The sequence below is a fragment of the Equus quagga genome, chromosome 15 (assembly GCF_021613505.1).
Source record: "Equus quagga isolate Etosha38 chromosome 15, UCLA_HA_Equagga_1.0, whole genome shotgun sequence".
NCBI classification, from domain to species: domain Eukaryota; kingdom Metazoa; phylum Chordata; class Mammalia; order Perissodactyla; family Equidae; genus Equus; species Equus quagga.
Window position 1 is genome coordinate 73,251,710 of NC_060281.1, and position 22,610 is coordinate 73,274,319.

The 22,610-nt window shown below is 39.4% G+C and overlaps 1 protein-coding gene across 3 annotated transcripts in view; it reads right to left on the bottom strand.

Annotated features, from left to right (window-relative positions):
- NAA25 (N-alpha-acetyltransferase 25, NatB auxiliary subunit) overlaps window positions 1-20,938 on the bottom strand; it is a 68,015-nt gene extending 47,077 nt beyond the window's left edge. Inside the window, exons 1-8 of one of the 3 annotated variants that reach the window (XM_046639649.1) lie at window positions 20,822-20,847; window positions 19,864-19,914; window positions 11,772-11,857; window positions 10,697-10,835; window positions 8,429-8,547; window positions 4,035-4,109; window positions 2,779-2,886; window positions 2,329-2,407 (exon numbers count right to left, since the gene is read on the bottom strand). In XM_046639649.1, the coding sequence (XP_046495605.1) occupies window positions 2,329-2,407; window positions 2,779-2,886; window positions 4,035-4,109; window positions 8,429-8,547; window positions 10,697-10,835; window positions 11,772-11,831 (580 nt within the window). In that variant the 5' untranslated portion in view covers window positions 11,832-11,857; window positions 19,864-19,914; window positions 20,822-20,847. Of the gene's footprint in view, window positions 1-2,328; window positions 2,408-2,778; window positions 2,887-4,034; window positions 4,110-8,428; window positions 8,548-10,696; window positions 10,836-11,771; window positions 11,858-19,314; window positions 19,389-19,863; window positions 19,915-20,821 lie in introns of those variants that run through there. The other 2 variants (XM_046639648.1, XM_046639650.1) reach the window with 2 other exon arrangements.
- Window positions 20,939-22,610: the final 1,672 nt, after the last annotated feature.

Sequence of the window (22,610 nt, forward strand, 5' to 3'; positions counted from 1 at the left end):
GAAATCGAAGAAAACACAAAGAAATGGAAAGATATTCCATGCTCTTGGATTGGAAGAATTAACATACTTAAAATGTCCACACTTCCTAAAGCAATCCACAGAGTCAATGCAATCCCTATCAAAGTTCCAACAACATTTTTCATGGAAATAGAACCATGAATCTTAAAATTTAGATGGAACAACAGAAGACCCCGAATAGCCAAAGGAATCCTGAGAAAAAAGAACAAAGCTGGAGGTATCACACTCCCTGATTTCAAAATAGACTACAGAGCTACAGTAACCAAAACAGCATGGTACTGGACAAAAACAGACACAAAGATCAATGGAACAGAATAGAGAGCCGAGAAATAAACCCAAACATCTATGGACAGCTAATATTCGACAAGGTAGCCAAGAACATACAATGGAGAAAGGAAAGTCTCTTCAAAAAACGGTGTTGAGAAAACTGGACAGCCACATGCAAAATAATGAAAATAGACCATTATCTTACACCATGCACAAAAATCAATTCAAAATGGATTAAAGACTTGAACACAAGATCTGAAACCATGAAACTTCTAGAAGAAAACATAGGCAGTACGCTCTTCGACAACAGTGTTAGCAGCATTTTTTCAAATACCATGTCTGACTGGGCAAGGGAAACAATAGAAAAAATAAACAAATGGGACTACATCAAACTGAAAAGCTTCTGCACAGCAAAGGAAATCATTAACAAAACAAAAAGACAACCTAACAATTGGGAGAAGATATTTGCAAACAACATATCTGATAAGGGGTTAATATCCAAAATATACAAAGAACTCATACATCTCAACCACAAAAAAACTAACAATCCAATTAAAAAATGGGCCAAAGATCTGAACAGATATTTCTCCAAAGAAGATATACAGATGGTCAACAGGCACATGAAAAGACATTCAACATCAATAACTATCAGGGAAATGCAAATCAACCCTACAATGAGATATCATCTCACTCCCATCAGAATGGCTATCATAACAAGATAGGAAACAGTAAGCGTTGGAGAGGATGTGGAGAGAAGGGAATAAGGATACACTGTTGGTGGGAGTACAAACTGCTACAGCCACTATGGAAAACAGCATGGAGTTTCCTCAGAAGATTAAGAATAGATCTACCATAAGGTCCAGCTCTTCCACTGCTGGGTATTTATCCAAAGAACTTGAAAACACAAATGCATAAAGATACCTGCACCCCTATGTTCATCACAGCATTATTCACAGTAGCCAAGACTTGGAAACAACCTAGGTGCCCATCAAGGGACAAATGGACAAAGAAGATGTGGTGTATATACACAATGGAATACTATTCAGCCATAAGAAATGATGGAATCCAGCCATTTGTGACATGGATGGACCTTGAGGGTATCATGATAAGTGAAATAAGTCAGAGGGAGAAAGTCAAATACTGTATGAACACACTCATAGGTAGAAGATAAAAACGACAACAAACAAACACATAGCAACAAAGACTGGATTAGTGGTTACCAGAAGGGAAGGGGGGGAGAGGCCGGCCCATGGTGAGTGATTAAGTTTATGCGCTCTGCTTCAGTGGCCCAGGGTTTCACTGGTTCAGATCCTGCATGCGGACATGGCACCACTCGTCAGGCCACGCTGAGGTGGCGTCCCACATGCCACAACTAAAATATACAACTATGTACTGGAGGGATTTAGGGAGAAAAAGCAGGAAAAAAAAAAAAACAGATTGGCAACAGTTGTTAGCTCAGGTGCCAATCTTTAAAAAAAGAAGGGGAGAGGAGATACATCTTTACAAGTATATTCAGAACAAGTAACTGGAGACAAACTTAGAGGGCAGAGGGTTGGAGATCTGGTGTATAATCTTCAACACTCCTTGAATTTTCTGAATCCATGAATTATTTTTCAATTAAAAAAAATAAATGTAGGTGCCAGCCTGGTGGCACAGAGGTTAAGTTCACACGTTCTGCTTCAGTGGCCCGGGGTCGCCAGTTTGGATCCCGGGTGTGGACCTACGCACCACTTGTCAAGCCATGCTGTGGCCGACGTCACACATATAAAATAGAGAAGACAGGCAAGGGTTCGCTCAGGGCCAGTCTTCCTCAGCAAAAAGAGGAGGATTGGTAGCATATGTTGGCTCAGGGCTAATCTCCCTCAAAAAAAGGAAAAAAAAAGAGAAGAAAAAAATAAACGTAAAATGTTCAGAAAAAATTGGAAGGATATAAAATGATAAGTGATTTTTTATGTCTTTCTATGTTTATGTTTCTGTATGAGGAAGAAATTTTTGATGTTTAAATAGGGAGAAAAAAAAAGCTTAAAGAAAACTAAAAATTACCTCCTAACTTTCCTCTGATGACATCCAAGGCTTCCTGGTACTTTCCCAAACGTTCCAGGATCATATAATAAAGTTCAACCTTACAGAAAAAACAAACAAGAAGTACAACCAATGAAACTTTTCAGTAATAAAAAAGAGTCATTTGTGTGTTTTTAAGAAGTTATCTAACAGAAAAACACACTATATTCAAGTGAGATGAAATTAACAGTAAGAATCAGACAACAGTATCTCCCCTATCTATCCACATCTCAGCCTAGAGTACTCACTGAAAACAGCTCCTTGTTGATTACACCTAAGCTGGGAGCTCCCAAAGCTTTACATTTATGCAAAAGGCAATAGAGAGGACCCAGCCGTCTAACTGGAATAAAGCAACAGTTCATAATATTGTAACATAATATTGTAGTAAAGTCAAAATCATGCAAATACAAAAGCAAGACTTAAAATACTCACTTCAGCCTCCGCTTCTATCTTGTCTTCTTTCACCATTTTTTCTACCATTCTCTCAGCGAGGGGCAGAAACATCGTTTTTGAGAGGTTTTCATCCTGTGCCGATATAGACTAGAGGAGAAAAAAAATAAATGTTTCATTATAATTTCTCCCCTACTTACACTATTTATATTATCGTCATACAGCTCATTACCATAACTTGAGCACATACTTCAGTCCATGATGTCAAATATCAGACCTAATCTGAACTTGCGAAGAAGATACATTAGAGTGATTTGTTTTACAAGAGATTATTTTGTTAAAGATTCATTATCCTATGCATTCTTGAAATACTGAATTTTCACAATATGACCTAACTTTTAAAAAGGTTATTCATACGTTTTTCTAGAAGTATGTTAAGAGGGGGTTATGCCTATACAGTTTATTTATGCCTATTAAGGTTTATTATTTATATAAAGGGTATCACCAAAGAGAAAAGCCTTTCAGCAGCCTTTCTGAAATGTTCACATATTAGAAGGGAAATGCCAATTCCTTCTATTTATACAGTTTACTATTAGCCACAATTATCTTTGATTGATAATTAAAATCAGTGCATGGTATTAATAATTTTAACATTGCCAGAGATTCTGCTCAGAGCTCATTTACCCCTGTAAACAATCTTTCAAGGTAGCTACTATGCTTACTTTATAGATAAATTAAGATTCCGCAACAGCTCTCCAAGACATGTAGTGAAGCGAATATTTGAACACAGATCTGCCTGAACCCAGAACTTCTCTGTTCTTAACTGCTACATTTTAACTCCTACCTCCCCATCCTCTCCTACATAGTATCTTTTGGTCCTTACGGTAGTTCTGGGAGATGAGCATCTCCATTCTGCAAAAGAGCAAACTGAGGCTCAAAAAGCAGAAATGATAAAACAAGACCACTCAGTTCAATGACTTGTTCACTAACCAACAATACTGTCTTAAACCTCAAGTCAAAATATCAAACATTTCAGGGCTCATACTTGATCAAATAATCCAGTAAGAGAGCTAAGATTCAGGGGAAATACAGTCTGTGCTACACACAAATAAACCAATATACCAACTCATTAAAAATACCAAAACTCCCCAACTCAAAAAGTCAACTGACAATTTGTAAAGTCCCTGTTTGACACATGCTGCAACACATTACCCAAGATGTTCAGAAGACATATTAAGCACAATAACTAAATACAAAATAAAAATAAATCTCAATCCCGTTCTGAATGCCATACTCACTTGCATAATTAAGCTCATCACAGACCAAAAGTAGTAAGGGTTTTTGGGGACAATCTTATATAGAGCCATGCCAGCCTGAAAGACAGAGAGCCATAAATACTTAATTTAGAAAACATCACACAGAGTGCAATTAATGATCTAGATATGCGGCAAGAAGTTCCTAGGAGAATAGCAGCACGTTTACATATCCCAGTTACTGCAAGTGCCTAGTGACTTGATGGCTATTCTCTATTGGCTAGCAATAGAGGTAATCACAAAGGTGAATTTTTACATCAGGAATGATATTTCACCTTTTAACTATATTTTCTAAAACTAAAAGCCCAGTATTTCTAGAAAATACTGCAATCCAATATAGTTCCTGTAGACTACCAAGTAAATACAAAATTTGGATTATGAATGTATATGAGTAAACAAACTTGACTGAAGACATCGCACTAACCACTTATAGTAAAACAAATAAACAAAGAAATCCAGACAGCATATTTAAGCTTCAAAATTAAAAAAGGTTACTCTGACACAATTCAAAACGCAATTCTTAGCTTAGGAAAATAATCAGGTTCTTTCAAGATACCATTAATCAGAACCAAACCCTTTCACTTTGAAATGTATAATATACAAGTACTCAAAAAGCAGGGACATGGCAGGAAGGAGCAAAGTAGATCTATTCATGCATAACCGAGAATCTGTCCATAATTAGCCAACTGGTGGTAGTCAATGCTAAGAACTCCATCAGCTAATTAGCACAGTTACTATTTTATGTTTTTAACCTTTTGCCTATCTTCAATCCACTCGAAAAATTACATGGAGCCCCTTTCAAGTAAATGTCTATTCCTGCCAAGGATACAAAGATTGAATCTCAGTCCCAAAGCACTTAAAAGCTAGGGAAAGAGATAAGACATCTATTCAAAAGACTAAAATATACTTGACAATAAAAATAAACATCCTATACAAAAAACATCATGCTAGGGTGTTTCCAAGGAAGACTAGGTTAAGTTTGCTCATCCCTCTCTTTCTTTCCTTTAAGGGAAAGTAGAGAAGGGAACTTTACCAACAAATCCTTCTTCAAAGTACCAATCTTTCAGATGAACCTTGAAGGTCAAACAGAAAGTCTATGAGCAAAGATAGGGGGCAAGGATACAAATAAACATTCGGGGTAAATGAGTAAGCAAGTGAATTCTCGGGAAGGATGAATTCAAGGTAGGGGCAAAACAAAAACATTAGAGAAAGAAAAGTTGAGGGACACATGTCAACAAGTAGGACATTTGGCTAAAATAGGATTAAGAAGAGCAGTAGGGAAAAGGGCTGAAAAGGCAGACTGAGGTACCTTCGTTATGAGGTACTCACAAAGCAGTTTATATGGAGTAAGGGAGTCATACATATAAATCTGTACTCTTCCAGGAAGAGTATTTTAGCAGTACTGTGACGAAAGAAAACAAGAAGAAAGAAGAGGTGAGGCGATAAGGAACTAAACCAGGCTGAGGTAAGTTAAATAGAAAAGAGACCTCAAAGACACTGTGGAAGCAGAATCAAGATGACCTGGAGACAAAAGGAACATACAGGGCAAGAAGGAGAATGAGAATCTAAGATGGCTTGAGGTCCCTGCTTCTAACATCAATCTCTGGAGGAAAAGAAGGAAAAGTGTTAGGAAATCAATTTTACCTCATAATTTGGGAAGAGAAAACATTTTTATGATGACATGCAGAAACAAAAAGGAATAGAATACAAAATTAATTATGAATTTTGAATATAAAAGGTAAGAGAAAAATTTCATGACCACACCCTATTATCTTGCAGACACTAACATTCTGCTGATACAGGAAACTAAAGGAGTTTGAAAAGCAAGGCTATAAATTGGTGACTCAGAGAATGGGAATGTCATTTACAGAAAAAGGAAAGTCCAATCACCATCTGAATGACTACTACCTCTTCCTTCAAGGTGGTTTTACAGATTACCTGCCAGAGATGTCACAGGGAGCAGAAGTCCTTAAGTCTTCCGATCCCTACTTCCCTTCCTCCACCAGTTTAGGCAAACACTCATTTATTTAACAGATATTTATTGTGCAGATGCTGGGAACTGAGGATTCAGCAGTGAACAAAACAAAAGCCCTCACCCTCATGAAACAGGACATTTAATTTGTAAAATACCTATTACCCCAGACTGACATACCACTTTCAAAATGAACCTATAACCTAAGAAACTGTAACTACCTGAAGGCACAACAAAGGCAGAACAAAAATTAAACCTTCCACTCTAAAACATTTAACACTAGAGTACTCCATTCTTCCAAGACATCAGAATGGAATACCGCAAAAGCAGGCTATAGATAAAACATATTAAGGAACTGTAACTAACCATTAAGGCACATCAAAGCAATGTCTCCAAAAAACAAGATGCACAATTGGATATATCTCTGGCAACATGTAAAGTTAAACTATACAAGAATAAAATCTGTTCAAGTGGAAGATTTTTTCCTTTTTTCAAAATTTACCTTGATATTGCTATTGTATGAACCTGTCCTTTTTGTTATGTGTGTATATTATATATATTTTGAGAATATATTTTGTGAGATCATAAAGTTAACACATACTTTAAAAAGAAATTAAGAAGAAAAGTATCGGGCCGGCCCCGTGGCACGGCGGTTAAGCGCACACGTTCCACTTGGGCGGCCTGGGGTTAGCCAGTTCAGATCCCAGGTGTGAACACGGCACAGCTTGGCAAGCCATGCTGTGGTAGGCATCCCACATATAGAGTAAAGGAGGATGGGCACGGATGTTAGCTCAGGGCCAGTCTTCCTCAGCAAAAAGCAGAGGATTGGCAGCAGATGTTAGCTCAAGGCTAATCTTCCTCAAGAAAAAAAAAAAAAAAAGATGAAAAGTATCCATAGCCCTACATCAGTAACATTTTGGTACATATCCTTAGAGATACATCCTTTATTAAGGAGGGATAGATGTGAGGAGAGTGGGAGGAGAAGGCCATTTTACAACACGCTCTTCTCAACTAACATATACTGGGAGTATCTTTGTATGTCAACAGATTGAGAGAGACAGTACTATTTGGGGGGGATGGAGTGTTGCACTTTATTCTACCACATAGATGAACCATAGTTTCTTTAACATATCCATATTAATGGCCATTTAATATACTCTGTGTCAAACATATTCCTAGGAGTAAAAATGATATGAAGGATTTACATGTATATATGCTAGTGTTGCCAATTTTAAAAAATACACCCATTTTACATTAAAAGAAAAATTATAACCTCTGAATTTTCCTGAGAATATACTCCATCAGTAAATAAAATAATGATAAAATTTCTTCAAAGAATTATATTTGGGCCAAAAAAATTCTTCCAATTAAAAAGCTTGAATAAGCAAATACAAAGATTGATTTTAAGAAGAAAGGATTTACATTAATATAGTATCTTCCACTCTCCTTATTTACCTGTTGTTATAGTCTGATATTTTAAGTAAAGAATAAGACGTAAGAAAGCTCTCCCTTCAGAAGACGTTATATACCCACAAAGCATTTCTAAAAAAATACTAGCCTGACATCACCAACCCTTATGGGCTTACCAGTGCAGGTTTCATTTCTCTAGGATGTCAGCTTTACCCACCTGCTAGTCCAAACGTGTCCAAGAGGCTCCTTCCACACACATACAAGCAACACCTGAAACATGCTAACTGGCAAACGAGCCGCCTCTGGCAAAAAAGACAAGTATCCCAAGTAACAGGGATTTCTCCCTTGCTGGATTTAAAAATCTCAGCAGGCTATAAACAGTTAAATCTACAAATTAGATGTAAACTTTAAAATTAACACTTCTATATAGTCTGCTTATTCTTTGCCCTGGGATTTTTGTCCATTTTCTGAAAATATAAACAGCAATCTGATGTAGTAGGACAATTTGAAGCCGACTTACCAGAACCAAACAAAACATACCATCAGCCACAAAAGAACAATCAAATTTCCCAAAATAAAACATTTAAAGAACTTGAATAATAGTTCATTTTTAAAACACACAAGAACAATAACTGGGTGATCTCCACAGACAAATATATAGATTGAGTTCTACACACATATGCAGACACACACACGCATGCCAACACACCACTACAGTTAAATCACATTAAAAAGACTTTTAGGGCCAGCCCTGGTGGCCTATTGGTTGAGTTTAGCACGTTCCACTTCAGGGGCCCAGGTTCAGTTCCCAGGCGTGGACCTACACCACTCTCTTAGTGGCCATGCTTTGCTGCCGGTCCACATACTAAAAACTTAGAGGAAGACTGGCAAGAATGTTGGCTCAGGGTGAATCTTCCTCAGCAAGAAAAAAAAAAAAAAAAGACTTTTACCTCTAATAGCAAATGCCACCATCGAGGAGCTTTGGGGATCAAGTTACCTGTTGCATTTTCTTGTATTCGCCCACTCTGGCATAGGCCATGAAGAGGTGAGAGTGATACTCCTCACTAGTGGGAACTTTCTTCACAGCTGCCTCGTAAAGTTTTGTAACTAACTCCGCTAAGAGAAAGAGAAATAGGATTTTCTTTAATTACTGAAGTATAACTTAAACCTTAACAGCATTTAATTTTTTTCCCATTTGAAGGAACAGATGCCTCCTTTCATTAAGGAAGAAGAAATTATTTGCTTTGCCTCATCTGATCATGACTCTTCTCACGGTTAGGTGTTACTCGATGAAGCACGGAATAGCTCAAGCCTCCCCACCACATTTACAACACACAAGATCCTCCAGGATCTAGCCTCTCTGTCTCCTTCCTAACTCTTTCCCCCAGCACGTTACGCTCTAGCCAGATCAAACTACTTGTACTTCCACTGGATTTCCTGTGCTGTATCATACCTCCAGGCCTTTACATTGCTGCCTCTGCCTGGACTGTCTTTTCCTCTGTTCTACCCAGGGATCATCATCCAACACCCTGTTCAAACGTAATCCTTCCCTGAACACCATCTCTGCTCCTCCACCCCAGTTTGAGCACTGCTTGCCTCTGCCAGTTTTAGATCTTTTAAATAACTCTCTCATTGCATTTATTAATACATACTGCAATGTACTATCTTTTGCTCTATTTCCCTATGAGTAACATGAGGGCAGAAAGAGCAACCTTCATCTTTGACTCTGATACAATATTTATCATAGAAAAACATTCAACCAATACTTGTGGGATAGATAAATGACTTTTTTAAAACACTGGGAGAGAATCCATAAATCAACATAATCTCTAAATAATCAGAAATAATACCTCAACTCAAGTTTTACCTTTTATAAGAATGAAAATCAAAATTAAACTATAAAATAACATTTTTCTGCCCATTAGGTTGGCAAAAATTTTACTTTTTCCAGTCTTACTGAAGAATAATCGACAAAAATTGTATATTTTAAGGTATACAATGTGATGGTTTGATGGCAAAAATTTTAAAGCCTAAGAATATTAATGACAAGGATGGAGAGCTATCAGAACTCTTAAACACTGTTAGTGGGAGAGGAAATTTAGAAAACAAGTTGACATTATCTTTCTTTATCACACATGCCCTAGGATCCAGTATCTCTACTCAACGAAATTTTTTTTTTTGAGGTGAGTGTTTTATCAAATGCAAAGGACACAGCAAAAGTAACAAGGCACAAGAAGAAACAGGGAAATACGGCCCAATAAAATAAACTAAATCTTCAGAAATTGACCTTAAAGAAATGAAGATCTATGAATAACCTGACAAAGAATTCAAAATAAGCATCTTATAACGACATATTTTTTGGCAATAAAAATGAATTAACTACAACCACTTGGATAGCAGATGAAAAATGAAATCACAGAACACATACACTTTGATCCTATTTATATTAATTCAAAATCAAGCAAAACTAATAATGTATTACTTACAAAAACAAATGCGATAAAGACAAGTAAAAGCAAGAGAATAAAAAATATTCAGGATAGCAAGTACCTCTTAGGAGTAAAAGGGGAAATGACATTGATGAGGAAGACACAGGAAGCTTTTTTAGTATTGATAATGCTCTATTTCTTAAGTTGGGTGGTAGGTTCCTGAATGTTTACTATTCCACATCAAATTTTCTAGTGTGTTTCATAATATATGTTATTCTATATATTCTATATTACATTCTATATATTATGATATATTCTATATATTATTCTATAATATATATTATGAAAGATATGTATTATTTCATATTAAAATATTTTAAAAATCAACATTGAAAAACATTATTTACAGATGAAATGGTAGACTACCTAGGATATGCTTAGAAATAATCTGGCAGGACAGATATAGACAAAATTGGCCATGTGTCAAGAATTGATGAATGTGGGTAATGGGTACAATGGGATTTATCGTGTTATTCTCTGTTTTTGTCTTTGTTTGAAATTTTCCATATTAAAAGTGAAAAAAAGGGTAACTCTTCCATTTAGCAAATCAAATGTCACAAATGAAACTCAAAGCCTTATTCCAATTCAAGGACCCTAATACATGTAAAATATCTTTCTGCCTACAGTCTTGACAAAGCACGCTTAATGCATTATTTTACCTGTTGCCACCTACCCAGATCATGACTGATAAGTAAATCACACAAATAGAAAACTCAATCAGAAATATCCAAAAACTTAAGCTGAGGTTTAAAAACAATGAAAACAAAGAAACGCACGTCGATGCATCTCCCGGTAAAGAATAGTCAGTGCCTGCAGTGAGTTGTCATCTGTGGGTTCCAGGGCTGCCACCTCCTGCGCCAAGGTGAAGGCTTCCTCTTGCTTTCCAGTTCTCTGTAAACCAATTGCCTTTAAAACCTGATAGGAAGGAAAGATAAGTCAGTTATAAAAGGACAGAAAAGGAAACATGGGCCAAAGAAAGCCAATTCGAAAGGACAAGATAAGTTGCAACGTATGCCTAGGTTGCTATCAACTAAACTATTTTACTGAAAATATCAGCAAATCAAGATTCTTTCCTACTTCAGTCATATTAAGAATGCACAACATGGGGCCAGCCCTGTGGCCGAGTGGTTAAGTTCGCACGCTCCACTTTGTCGGCCCAGGGTTCTGCCAGTTCGGATCCTGGGCGCAGACATGGCACTGCTCATCAGGCCATGCTGAGGTGGCGTCCCACATGCCACAACTAGAAGGACCCACAACTAAAAATATACAACTATGTACCGGGAGACTTTGGGGAGAAAAAGGAAAAATAAAATCTTTAAAAAAAAAAAGGAATGCACAACAAAGGGGCCGGCCCCATGGTTCATGTGCTCTGCTTTGGCAGCCAAGGATTCAGATCCTGGGCATGGACGTACACACTGCTCATCAAGCCATACCATGCTGTGGTGGCATCCCACATAGAAGAGCTAGAATGACCTACAACTAGGATATACAACTATGTACTGGGGCTTTAGGGAGGAAAAACAAAAAAAAGAGGAAGACTGGCAACAGATGTTAGCTCAGGGCCAATCTTCCTCATGGAGGGGGAAAAAAAAAGAACACACAACATTGCTTAAAAGGACGCTGTGAAAATAAAATAATTAAATAAGTTATGTGCAAAGAAATAAGTAGCTAGCTTTTAATTAAATACTATTTATGGCATTTAAGTGAGCAGGAAAATAAATGGCCTAAAAAATACTCTGAAAAACCACAGGTAGTCACTAAAAAGACTAATTAAACATCTTTTCCCTTTAAAGTAAAGGTTACAGTATATAACTGACCAACTATAAGCAACTCAAGGGCAAATGAATTTACCTTAGCACAATGAAGATCCTTATGTTTCTTCAACAATTTATCTGCTTGCTGAATTGCCATTTTATTATTACCATTATCAAGATAATCTAGGAAAACAGAAATTACGATAGTTAGTATTTTCCTTCAACAACAAATACAAAAAATGCACAGGCTGGTATTAGCTGTCTCAGAAAGTATCTTAACTCAGTACTAAAAACATCATGGAGCTGATTTTAACTCCAAATGATTAGGATGGCCCAGAATATAATCTTACATTCCTATAGTCATCTCTCATTCAAAAGCAATATAATCTGGTTATATCAGTTTTTAATGAAGAGTCAACACTAAACATATTTCGACAGATGACAGTATTTTTACTTATGGGAAATAAATGGGTTTAGTCATCCAAAAGTTTAAAAATTTTTGTTAAAAAAGAACCCTTCCTAATATTCAAGCTTCAAATCTACCAAATGGACCATATTCCTTCAATAAAATACGTTTAATGAGTACTTACTTTGCCAAAGAGTTAAGTATAATTTGCCAAAGAAGGAAATAAGGTTTTACCCATAATAAGGGAGCAGAGGGGGAGAATGAAGTCCCATATCAGGAGTGGGCAAGAATGTAGGGAAACCAGCCCTTTCAAACATTCTGTCTAAAACAGAAACCAGCACTGACTTTGAAGAACAACTGACTTCTAGGTTCCCTAAGCTATTTATCCATTCCAAACCTTAAGGAATATGGAAACCTGCTATAAAATTGTGTTAAGGAAAAAAAGCAATCAATTATTATTCAAAAGTCTAACAAAAACAAAGATTCATTTACAGATGAGAAGATCTAAAAGAAAATGAGACATGTTTTAAATGGAAAATGGTGGTAACTGTCAATTCTAAATATAGAAAGATTACAAAACACAAGCAGTCCACAACCTACTACTACTACCAGGTCCCTCTTTGCTCAGCAAGGTCCCAAATCAGCACAGGGACAGAAGAGGCATAGACGACTCAAAATAATCTACAGACCAAGTGCTAGTGAGGTCATGGAGCAACAGCAACCATCATTCATTGCGGTGGAAATGCAAAATAGTACAGCAACCGTGGAAGACAGTTTGGCAGCTTCTAAAAAACTAAACATACTCTTACCATATAACCCAGCCCGAGCTCCTTGGTATCTACCCAAATGATCTAAAAACTTACCTCCACATAAAAACCTGCACACAAATATTTATAGCAGCTTTATTCATAATTGCCAAAACTTGGAAGAAATCAAGATGTACTTCGGTAGGTTAAAGGATAAATAAACCATGGTACATCCAGACAAGGGACTATTATTTAGTATTAAAAAGAAATAAGCTAACAAGCCACAAAAAAACATGGAGGAACCTTAAATGCATATTGCTAAGTGAAAGAAGCCAATCTGATAAGACCACATGCTGTATGATGCCAACTATATGACATTCTGGAAAAGGCGAAAATTATAGAGACAGTAGAATAATCAGTGGTTGCCAGGGGCTGGGGGGAGAGATAAATAGGTGGAGCACAGCTTATTTTTAAGGCAGTGAAACTATTCTGTATGATGCTCTGATGATGGATACATGTCACCATACACGTGTCAAAACCCACAGAATGTACAACACAAAGAATGAAAGCTAATGTAAACTAGTAAACTATGGACTATAGTTAATACTAACATATCATATTGGTTCAGCAATTGGAACAAATGTACTACACTAATGCAAGATGTTAATAGTAGGGGAAACGGGGGGGGGGGGGGGGGGGGGGGGGGGGGGGGGGGGGTAGGTGGGATATACAGGAACTCTGTACTTTCCACTCATTTTTCTATAAGCCTAAAACTGCTCTAAAAAATAAAGTCTATTAATAAAATATACATATATATATATATCTCCAATAAAAGCAAAGATTTAATTCTAGAGAAGGAAAATGAGAAGTGTTATTGAATGGGAAAAGGGTGGTGCTGTCAATTCTAAATATAGAAAGATGACTGAACACAGGCTGGTTTACAATCTACTACCACTACTGGTCCATCTTTGCTCATCAAGGTCCCAAATCAGCATAGGAACAAACAAGGCACAGATGACCCAAAATAATCTATGGCCCTGGTAGCCCAGAGTGTTCCAAACAACAGAAATAAACTATCATTTTAACTAATGGTTTTGATTTTTCTCCAATGGATACTTTATTAAAACTTTTAACAAAGAGCCACATGAACAGAGTTTCATCTCTTCACTCTGTCTTCAATCCACTTAATTTTGATGATACCAATAATGCTAGGTAAAACGATTAAGAAGGCTTACTCTGGAGGGAATCACAATCTAGGTGGGAAGGTGAAAAAAGAGCCTATTCTGGAGGGAATCACAATCTAGAAAGGAAGATCAAATACTTAACAGGTAGAAAGACTGGAGAATCACAGAACTTTAAAAGCATACAATCTTCGCCTGAATATCCAAATATCTAATACCAGTTTTCTTAAATTCTTAGCTCAGCTGACAGGCCATCATTTGTCCTTACAGATATATTATCTCTGTAATATCTGATAGAGATATTTCAGCTCAATAAATGACACCTTCTCTTCCTAATAACTTGATGCTGATCTCATTTGAGTCAGTTCTAAATTACTTCTGACTCAGTCTTGCAAGATTTCAGGTTCAGAGAACATATCTTGAAGTTTTCTAAAAGAGTAGACATCTTTGATGAGACTTCAGCTCTGAGGACCCGCCCATAAATGGATCAGACCAGAGCTCAGGACTATAAAGATATTTAACTTTTCCCTCTGTAGTTAACAAGGCTCCGATATACTGTGCCTACCCGCCTATGCCCTCTTTGGGAATGGTTTCCACTGCCTCTGATGAAGGGGCAGGACTAGATGACCATGTCTAGACCGTGTAACTGCAGCTCAGTGGGGTGGATATTTGACCCAAGCTGGGTAAATCAGGTTTCTTCCTGGTAACCTGTAACTGCAACACTGAAAGCCATAGTCAGAAAGCTATGAAGAACCTCATCTGGAAAGTAATAAGTATTTCGAGTCTTGAGGTTACCAGTGGCAGTTGCAGAATTTCCATTTTAAAGGAGCCTTAGGGGGTACAAGTTGGTTATGGGGAGTGAAGAAAAGCGTTCTCTCTTGACTCTTCATTCATATAACCTTTATAAAAGAATGAAAAGTGTCAATCATGGAAAAATTGGGGGAGGGTCAGTGCTGATTAAGCTTCTGTGGGGAGAAGCTAACGACCTCTCTCCTCTAGCTACAGCTTGATGTGGCCACGAAACCAACATGTTAGGCCCTGGGTAAACAGGTGAGTGAGCAGAAAAAACCAGTCTGAAGAACCAAGCAGAGAAAAGAATAGACACCACAGATAAAAGCAGAGATGAGCATCTGAGAAAGAAGCTGCACATCCTGACAGCTTTCCAGTTTCCATGAGGCCCTGGAACACTGCAGTCCTGCCCTAGGCTCACAAGAGTTTAGAGCAACCCCCCTTTACTTGAGCTAGTACCAGTGGGTTTGTGTTCCTTGCACTCGAGCGTTTTAACTAAGACACACCACCACATTCAGTCTGCTGTCAGGCTCCCATTTCCTGGATGCCTAGGTGACTACTGATTAATCGGATGCTGAGTTTTTTGGGAAAAGTTTATTTTCATTTTACATTACTGACTCTGTAATATAAATTATGTAGTCCTTGGAGAAAACAGGCCAATAAAAACAATATCCTAAGTCTGTCCTTTTAGTAAGCCTTTTTAAAACTCACTCAAGGGTAATTGTGGTTGGACCATGAGAATTGGTGTTTTTCCCTTAATAACATCAATAAGCCAAAATCAGTCATCCACAAATGTGACAGAGGAAAGAATATGATAGCGCATCAGTTAAAGCTATGTTTTTCAAAGCATGGGTACCACTCCAACTGAAATATTTTTGGTGGTCCTTGCAGACAGCACTAGATAACAATCACAGTGAGAAAGTTGCCCTCTTTTCTAAAATTTCCTTTATATTAAGCAGACAGTCTCAGTTTCGTGTTAGCCTGTCACTTCTTTAATACTTGCTAATATCTTTTTTTAAAAGGGAAGGAATTTACAACTAGAATATGCAACCATGAACTGGGGGGCTATGGGAGGAAGACAAAACAAGGGAAGGAACAGGTCTCAGACTCAGAGTTTCACAAGTATTAGAATCTAGCTAAGCCTTTAATAATATTGTTCTGTTTTCATTGTACTTATTTTTATGGTTTTCTTTTCTGAGAACAAGTGACAGATTTTCCATTAATAGTAATGATACAGATTATTTTTAAATAAATTTAAGTTTAAAAGTCAACTTAAAGAAAAATATTAAATAATAGTACAGATAATAATATAACACAGCTAAAATCATCATATTGGGTAAAAAAATGATAGAAATTTGGGAAACATTGGGTTAAATCACTGGCAAGAGACTATCAAAATTTGTTGAATGAATGAGCAAGCCACCCTCCCAGGCAACAGTTCCAACAGAAGCTCCTCTTCCGTGCAGTAGACTCTGAAACATGCAGGCCTACTGTCTACTTCCCCTACAGAAGAGGCCCTGGGATTAATCTGTCCAACCATACGTAGGGATACTGCCAGTAGGAAGAGATTGGTCTTGCAAATAAAAAAGAAAGCCTTTAAGTGTGTGTCCGTGCAGCTGCCATGAAAACCTCCAGAGCAGCTGAAATGACAACCTGCACTGTTTGCACTCCCCACGACAGCTTCAGAGACTACTAAGATCGTGCTCCAACTTAGAAGATGACTGAATACAACATAGCTCCATCTTTAAATTACAACGCCCTCTGCTTAAAAATCCTAAATGTCTGAGAATAGAAGCCTCACTTTTACCAAGAATACAAATTGGAGGTGACACATTCTTTCAATCAACAAGGTTTTGTTAAATACCTACATGTGCGGGGGGGGGGGGGGGGGGGGGGGGGTTGAATTTAAAAATGAATAATGCCTCCTAACTGATTGCCTCACATCCTACATTTCCCCCCCTGTAAACTATTTCCCCTACAGTATTCAGAGTTATCTTTTTAAAATGAAAGCCTGATCACCCTACTTCCCTGGTTAAATCTCACCAGTGCTTCCCACTGTCTTTAAAACAATTTCAAAATCCTTAAAATGGCTTACAAACCTCTGAGTCCATCTACCTTAGTAGCCTCTTGTCACTCATCTCTACATTCCAATCACAACCCTTTTCTCAGGACCTTTTTACACACACTCTTTCTTCATCACCCTCTCCCCATCTCATCACCTGACTAACCTCCGCTCTTCTTTCACGTCCAAAGTAAAATGTAACTTCCTCAGGGAATCTTTTCTTGACTTGTCCCCAACAGCCAAGATGCCGGTATTGTATGCTCTCATGGCAACCTGTACTTTTCCTTCAAAACCCTTAACACAAATATAACGACTATGTGTACTATCATTTAAAAAGTCTGTTGAGACCCCTCGAAAGCAGAAACCACGTCTGTGCTGTTTGATACACACTTCTTCCCTGCATCTTCACTGTGCTTAGCACATTTTAGACCCTCAACAAATAAGCTGAATGAAGAAAGGAATACATAAATGAGCAAACTGTACAGGGAGGGGGAAAAAAGACAATCTTCCAGAAACTGAGGAGTCTATCAGATAAATGAGAGATACATACATACAGTGACCACAACGGGAAGTTCAAAGAACCAATTATTTGTGACAGCTTCCCGTTATTAAATTAGATTTTTCAAAATCTTTTTAACTAATTTTTTAAATAACAAAAATAATACACGTCATGGTAAAAAAAAAAAAAACTCAAACAGTTCATAGAGGTATAACATTAAGTTTCTGAATCCTATACTCCCACTACCCTCTACTCTATGCATTCTTCCAGGAATTTTCTGTGTACTGACATCTTTCTTTTAAGTTTAAAATGTTTTTAGAATTTAAAAGTCTAAATTAGAGCTTTTTTTTTTTAAGGACTATTGGCCCTGAACTACCACCTGTATCCATCTTCCTCTACTTTATATGTGGGATTCCTGCCACAGCATGGCTTCATAAGTGGTGCATAGGTCCACGCCCAGGATCCAAACCATGGAACCCCAGGCCACTGAAGCAGAGTGTACGAATTTAACCACTACGCCACCGGGCTGGCCTCTTAAGTCAGAGATTTTTAAATGTCCCTAATTTCAGAACAGAATAAAACAGGTTGTGCCAAGTGACCATCACTTCCACCTCCCTTCCCCCAACCACTAAAAACATTTTTAAATTAATAATAATGGTAAAAGAAAGCACTGAGGCTCACCAAGTCACATGAGAGCACAAAATCTGCTGAGAACCACACGACACAAGAGAATAATTTTAGAAAAGGAGAATAAACAACAAAGCGGGTGTTCCATTAAGGTCAAGGGTGGTTTTGAAAAACCAAAACTGCAATACCCAAGTTTACCAATTTGTGAGTAATGTGACACGTTCTGAAGATGTTCAACTAACCAAATTTCTGCACAGACAAGCTACTCCAAACCTAGACACCAAAAATAGAATTTCGACCCACCACAATTTCACAACTAATCACCCTTATAGCCCTGTCCACTTCTACCCTCAACAATATTTAGCAAGAGCTGAGCTCACAGGCAAGGTTTCCCACAGTTGTAAAATCCTAAAACCTGGGCAGTACAAATAATGCTGTACAAAAATAGTCATGCTGCTGAATCTCAATTCAGTGAAGGGCTGGGCTTTCCAGTGAGAACGCCTGTGTTCAAATCCCAGCTCTCCAATTTACTAGCCACAACTCTGAACAAGTTCATCTCTGGCCTTCAGTTTACCGCTAGGCTCACAATAAGCCTCCTACCAAACAGGACAGTTAGCACACAAATAAGCACTCAATTAATGCTGACAGTTGTTGAACTTTTGGCTGGTGGGCAAGTACCACCATGCATGAGCCTGTTCATTTGTCAGCTAATGAATGTCTGAATTCAAGGAACAATAGTGGTTTAGGAGTACTAACGTATTTAAACACAAAAGCAGGGGTTGTCCCAAAGTCTGGAGGTCAAAGTGCTGAAGTCAAGGACAGTCTGAACCCTTTCTTCTATTCCTGCCAGTTTATATTAATTGCCTTGGAACTCCTAAAGAAAGCCTCTTCTAATCTTTTTCTCATGTAACTATAACAAAAATTACGTAACTCTACCTTCAGTGTTGAGAACGTGACATGTCACTTCTGGTTAATATATCCTGATGTTCAGCAATGAGAAATGGACAAGGTTTTTCTTATTGGATAGTTCAAAACACTATGAATTCTAAATGACATATGGGACACCAAAGGCATTTTCTTTGGTCCTCAAGAATAATTTTAGAAATCCAATTATTCTTAAAAGTATTAAATCTTTTTAGTTAAAAAAGAAAAAAAAGTCTGTAGGCAGCTGCTGCACAGAGCTGTAATGAGCTACAAATTGTGAACCCTGGTTTCAGTTGCTATTCTCAATCACCCTTGTATAGTTCATCCTGCCCTCTGAAAATATACACTGGAGGGCATGAGAATATGCAGCCCTGGAGAAACGGAAAGTCCTATCTCCGTCACTCACCAACTGTGTGACCTTTGGCAAGTCAGTGTCTTCAGCTCAAAGTGAGGGGGTTTCTAGCACTGTGGTTAAGAGGGTGAGCCTGGAAGAGTCCGCGGGGGTTCAGATCCTAGGTCCAACAAATGTGAGCTGAGTGACCTTAGGCAGATTACACAACATCAATAAAGCCCCAATTTCCTCATCTGTGAAAAATAAAAGGGGGGGAGGAGGGAGATAGGTGGGACCGGAAAAAACTACCCACCTCATGAGAATGTGTGAGGATTAAATAAGATAACCCAAATAAAAGGACAGGGACAGTGACTGACATAATGAGCAGTCTATATACGTTAGCTATTATTATTATTGCCCACTTCACAGGGTTGTTGCTAGAATCAAACGAGATGCGAGAGTAAAGTATCATACAAACTGCAAAATAAAAGCATAACCAATTGTGCCAGAAACACAGTTAACCCCTCCCCCCCAAAGTTAAATGATCTCAGCCATGCGGAGAAGCCTCTAATTAGCAACATCCACACTATAGACACAAGCTCTAATTTTGCAAAATCCACTGACCTTGAAGCCTTCCTCGCCATTAACTGAGATAGACCAAGACCATACAACTCCCTAAGAGGAAAGGAAACGCAATAGGGACCATTGTCCAATTAGAGAACCTCTCTGTTATTGAAAAGGTGTTTCTCCCTGACTCAAATTTGTGATTTTTCACAACCGGAGGAGCAGGATAACATCCAGGTCTTAAAGCCTGCGGGTTGAAGTAAACGTTATGGAGGAGGATCCACTCAGCACGCGGAAGGCAAGCTGCAGAGAAAACCAGAGAAGCCGCAAGAAGGAAAAGCCCTGCAGCAGCCTGTGTGCCCCTCGGACTGAGCTATCACAGTCTCTTCACCGCTATTTTGGGCCCAAGACCCCCCTCCCCCTCCCCGCCTCCCACGTGTGCCCAGAGCAGCTGTTTCTTCACCAAAGAGCTCTAGCTCCGGAGCCTCGAATCCAGGCCTGTTCCTGACCCGATCTGGGTGACCTTGCGTCAGCCCCTTCCCTTGGACCTCTGTTTCTCCATGTGCACCGAGCACAGCTAGTCTGACAACCCCCTAGGCCCCGTTCGCATAAGGAAAAAGTCTTTAGGGGGAATTTTCCTTCAAGTAGGGTGTCCCACTCTCATGCCAGAGCCAGCTTCCTTCCAACCGCGGGGAGATGTCGGCTCTCCCTTGGTACGGCTCTAATAACTCGGGCAGCGCAGGTCTCTGAGAGAGAAAGTGCCTCACCGGGCCTGCCTGTTGGGCCAGCTCCGCCGACCTGCCGCTGCCCCGACCGGCGCGCTGCCGCTTCTGGGCTCAGGAAGGCCTGGCCGGCGCCTACGCGAGGCCCGTGGCTGCGGCCTAGAGGCCCGCGCGGCCTGCCCCCTGTGCCCGCCAGCCCCGCTCCGGGCCCCTCAGCGCCTCTCCTGGGCCTTCGCCCCGGCCTCGGCAGCCCTCGGCGGGTCCGGCCGGCAACCAGGCTGGCCTCAGGCACTCACCGTAAATGGGCCGGAGGCGCCTGTCGTTAGGGTCCTGCACATGGCCCCGCGTCGCCATGATGACAAGCGCAGAACCGCAGTGCGCACGCGCGGGGCAGGCCCCCGGGAAGGGGCTGTTAAAGGGCCAGCGCTGATCTCGCTCGTCTATCGCGATAATCGCAGGGTTGCGACTGAATGTGCCTGCGCGGAAAAGGACACCAACTCTCCCCACCACCCCCGCCCCCCAATTGCCATTTCAATAGAAAATTTTCCTGTCCTTTGCTGGTGGAATCGACCTAGCTGGTAGAGGCCGCTGTTGCTGTTGTAAATCCCTTCCGAGTCACCTACTAGGGAATGAGGAAAAGGAGGGGAGAAACTCTGGGTCCAAGTTAGAGGTCGGCTGCTCTTGCTTATCCTCTTTATTCTCTGTGCTGAAGGACCAGTTAGACTTGTCCTAGTTTAATTGTTGAGGAACCGGAAACTCCTCTGGGAGAATGACCCAGGGGACAGGGGAAAGGGGGCTGGCTGATCAACAGTAAAAATATGCCGGAGAAGTTAGAGATCCCTTCACCCCTCTCCCAGGGCTCAGCCAACTAAGAAGCATCCTAGATTAATAGTAATGCAATCAACTTATTTGTCAATTATATACCTCAGTAAAGCTGGAGGAAAAAAGCAATTCAGTCAGTAAGTGCCTGGGCGCTGTGTTGCAAACTCTTTAATTGCATTATCACATTCATGCTCATTACAGCCCTAGTATCTCTCTAGAGGGGCAGATAATATCACCTTTTTTTTGGTTACCCGTGGGTTTATTATACAACACATAGTTATTGAGTGCCTATTGTGTGGCAAGCTCTACATTAGGCATGGAGGATCTATCACTAAATAAAATAGACAAAGCTTTTATGGAGCTTTACTTGTAGCGGGGGAGACAGACAAATAAGTAACACAGTATTTTACGTGGTGATAAATGATACTGAGAAAAATAGAATGGGGACTAGGGGGTGAAGGAAAGAGGCAACTGTATATAGTGTGGTCAGGGAAAGCCTAGCTGAAAAAGTGACGGTTGTTAAAGACTTGAAGTGGGAGAAGGAGGGAGCCAGACAGGTGTGCCAGGCTCAGCAAGGTCGCGACATAAAACCACACTAGTCACTGATTCAAATCCAGATCTTTTTGAGTGCAGAACCAGAGTCAACCCCTCTACTACACTGTTTGAAGCCCAGTACAATTTCCCCAGTGTCAGCCTTGACCAGCAGCGGTTGACCCCTTCTACTGATGTTCTGTCCCTCTCCCTTTCTGGGCCTTTTAGTGTCCAAGCAAATGATTCTCCAACGTTAGTGCACATTAAAATCCTTTGAGCAACTTGATAAACATGAGTTTCCTGGATTCTATCTCCAAAGGTTCTGATTCAATCAGAGGACCACTCTTTGAAAAATACTAGTTAAGGGGGGCTGGCTGGTGGCATAGCGGTCAAGTTCGCACGTTCTGCTTCAGCAGCCCGGGGTTCGCTGGTTTGGATCCCAGGTGTGGACATACGTACCACTTGTCAAGCCCATGCTGTGGCAGGCATCCAACACAGAGGAAGATGGGCATGGATGTTAGCTCAGGCTAGTCTTCCTCAGCAAGAAAGAGGAGGATTGGCAGCAGATGTTAGCTCAGGGCTAATCTTCCTCAAAAAAAAAAAAATATATATATATATATGTATATACATACTAATTAAGGGATCCAGGTCAAAAAGTCTTTAGAATCAACCAGAAGAGCAAGGTAGCAATTGCTATTAAAATTTTAAATACACATACCTAGGAAAAAAACT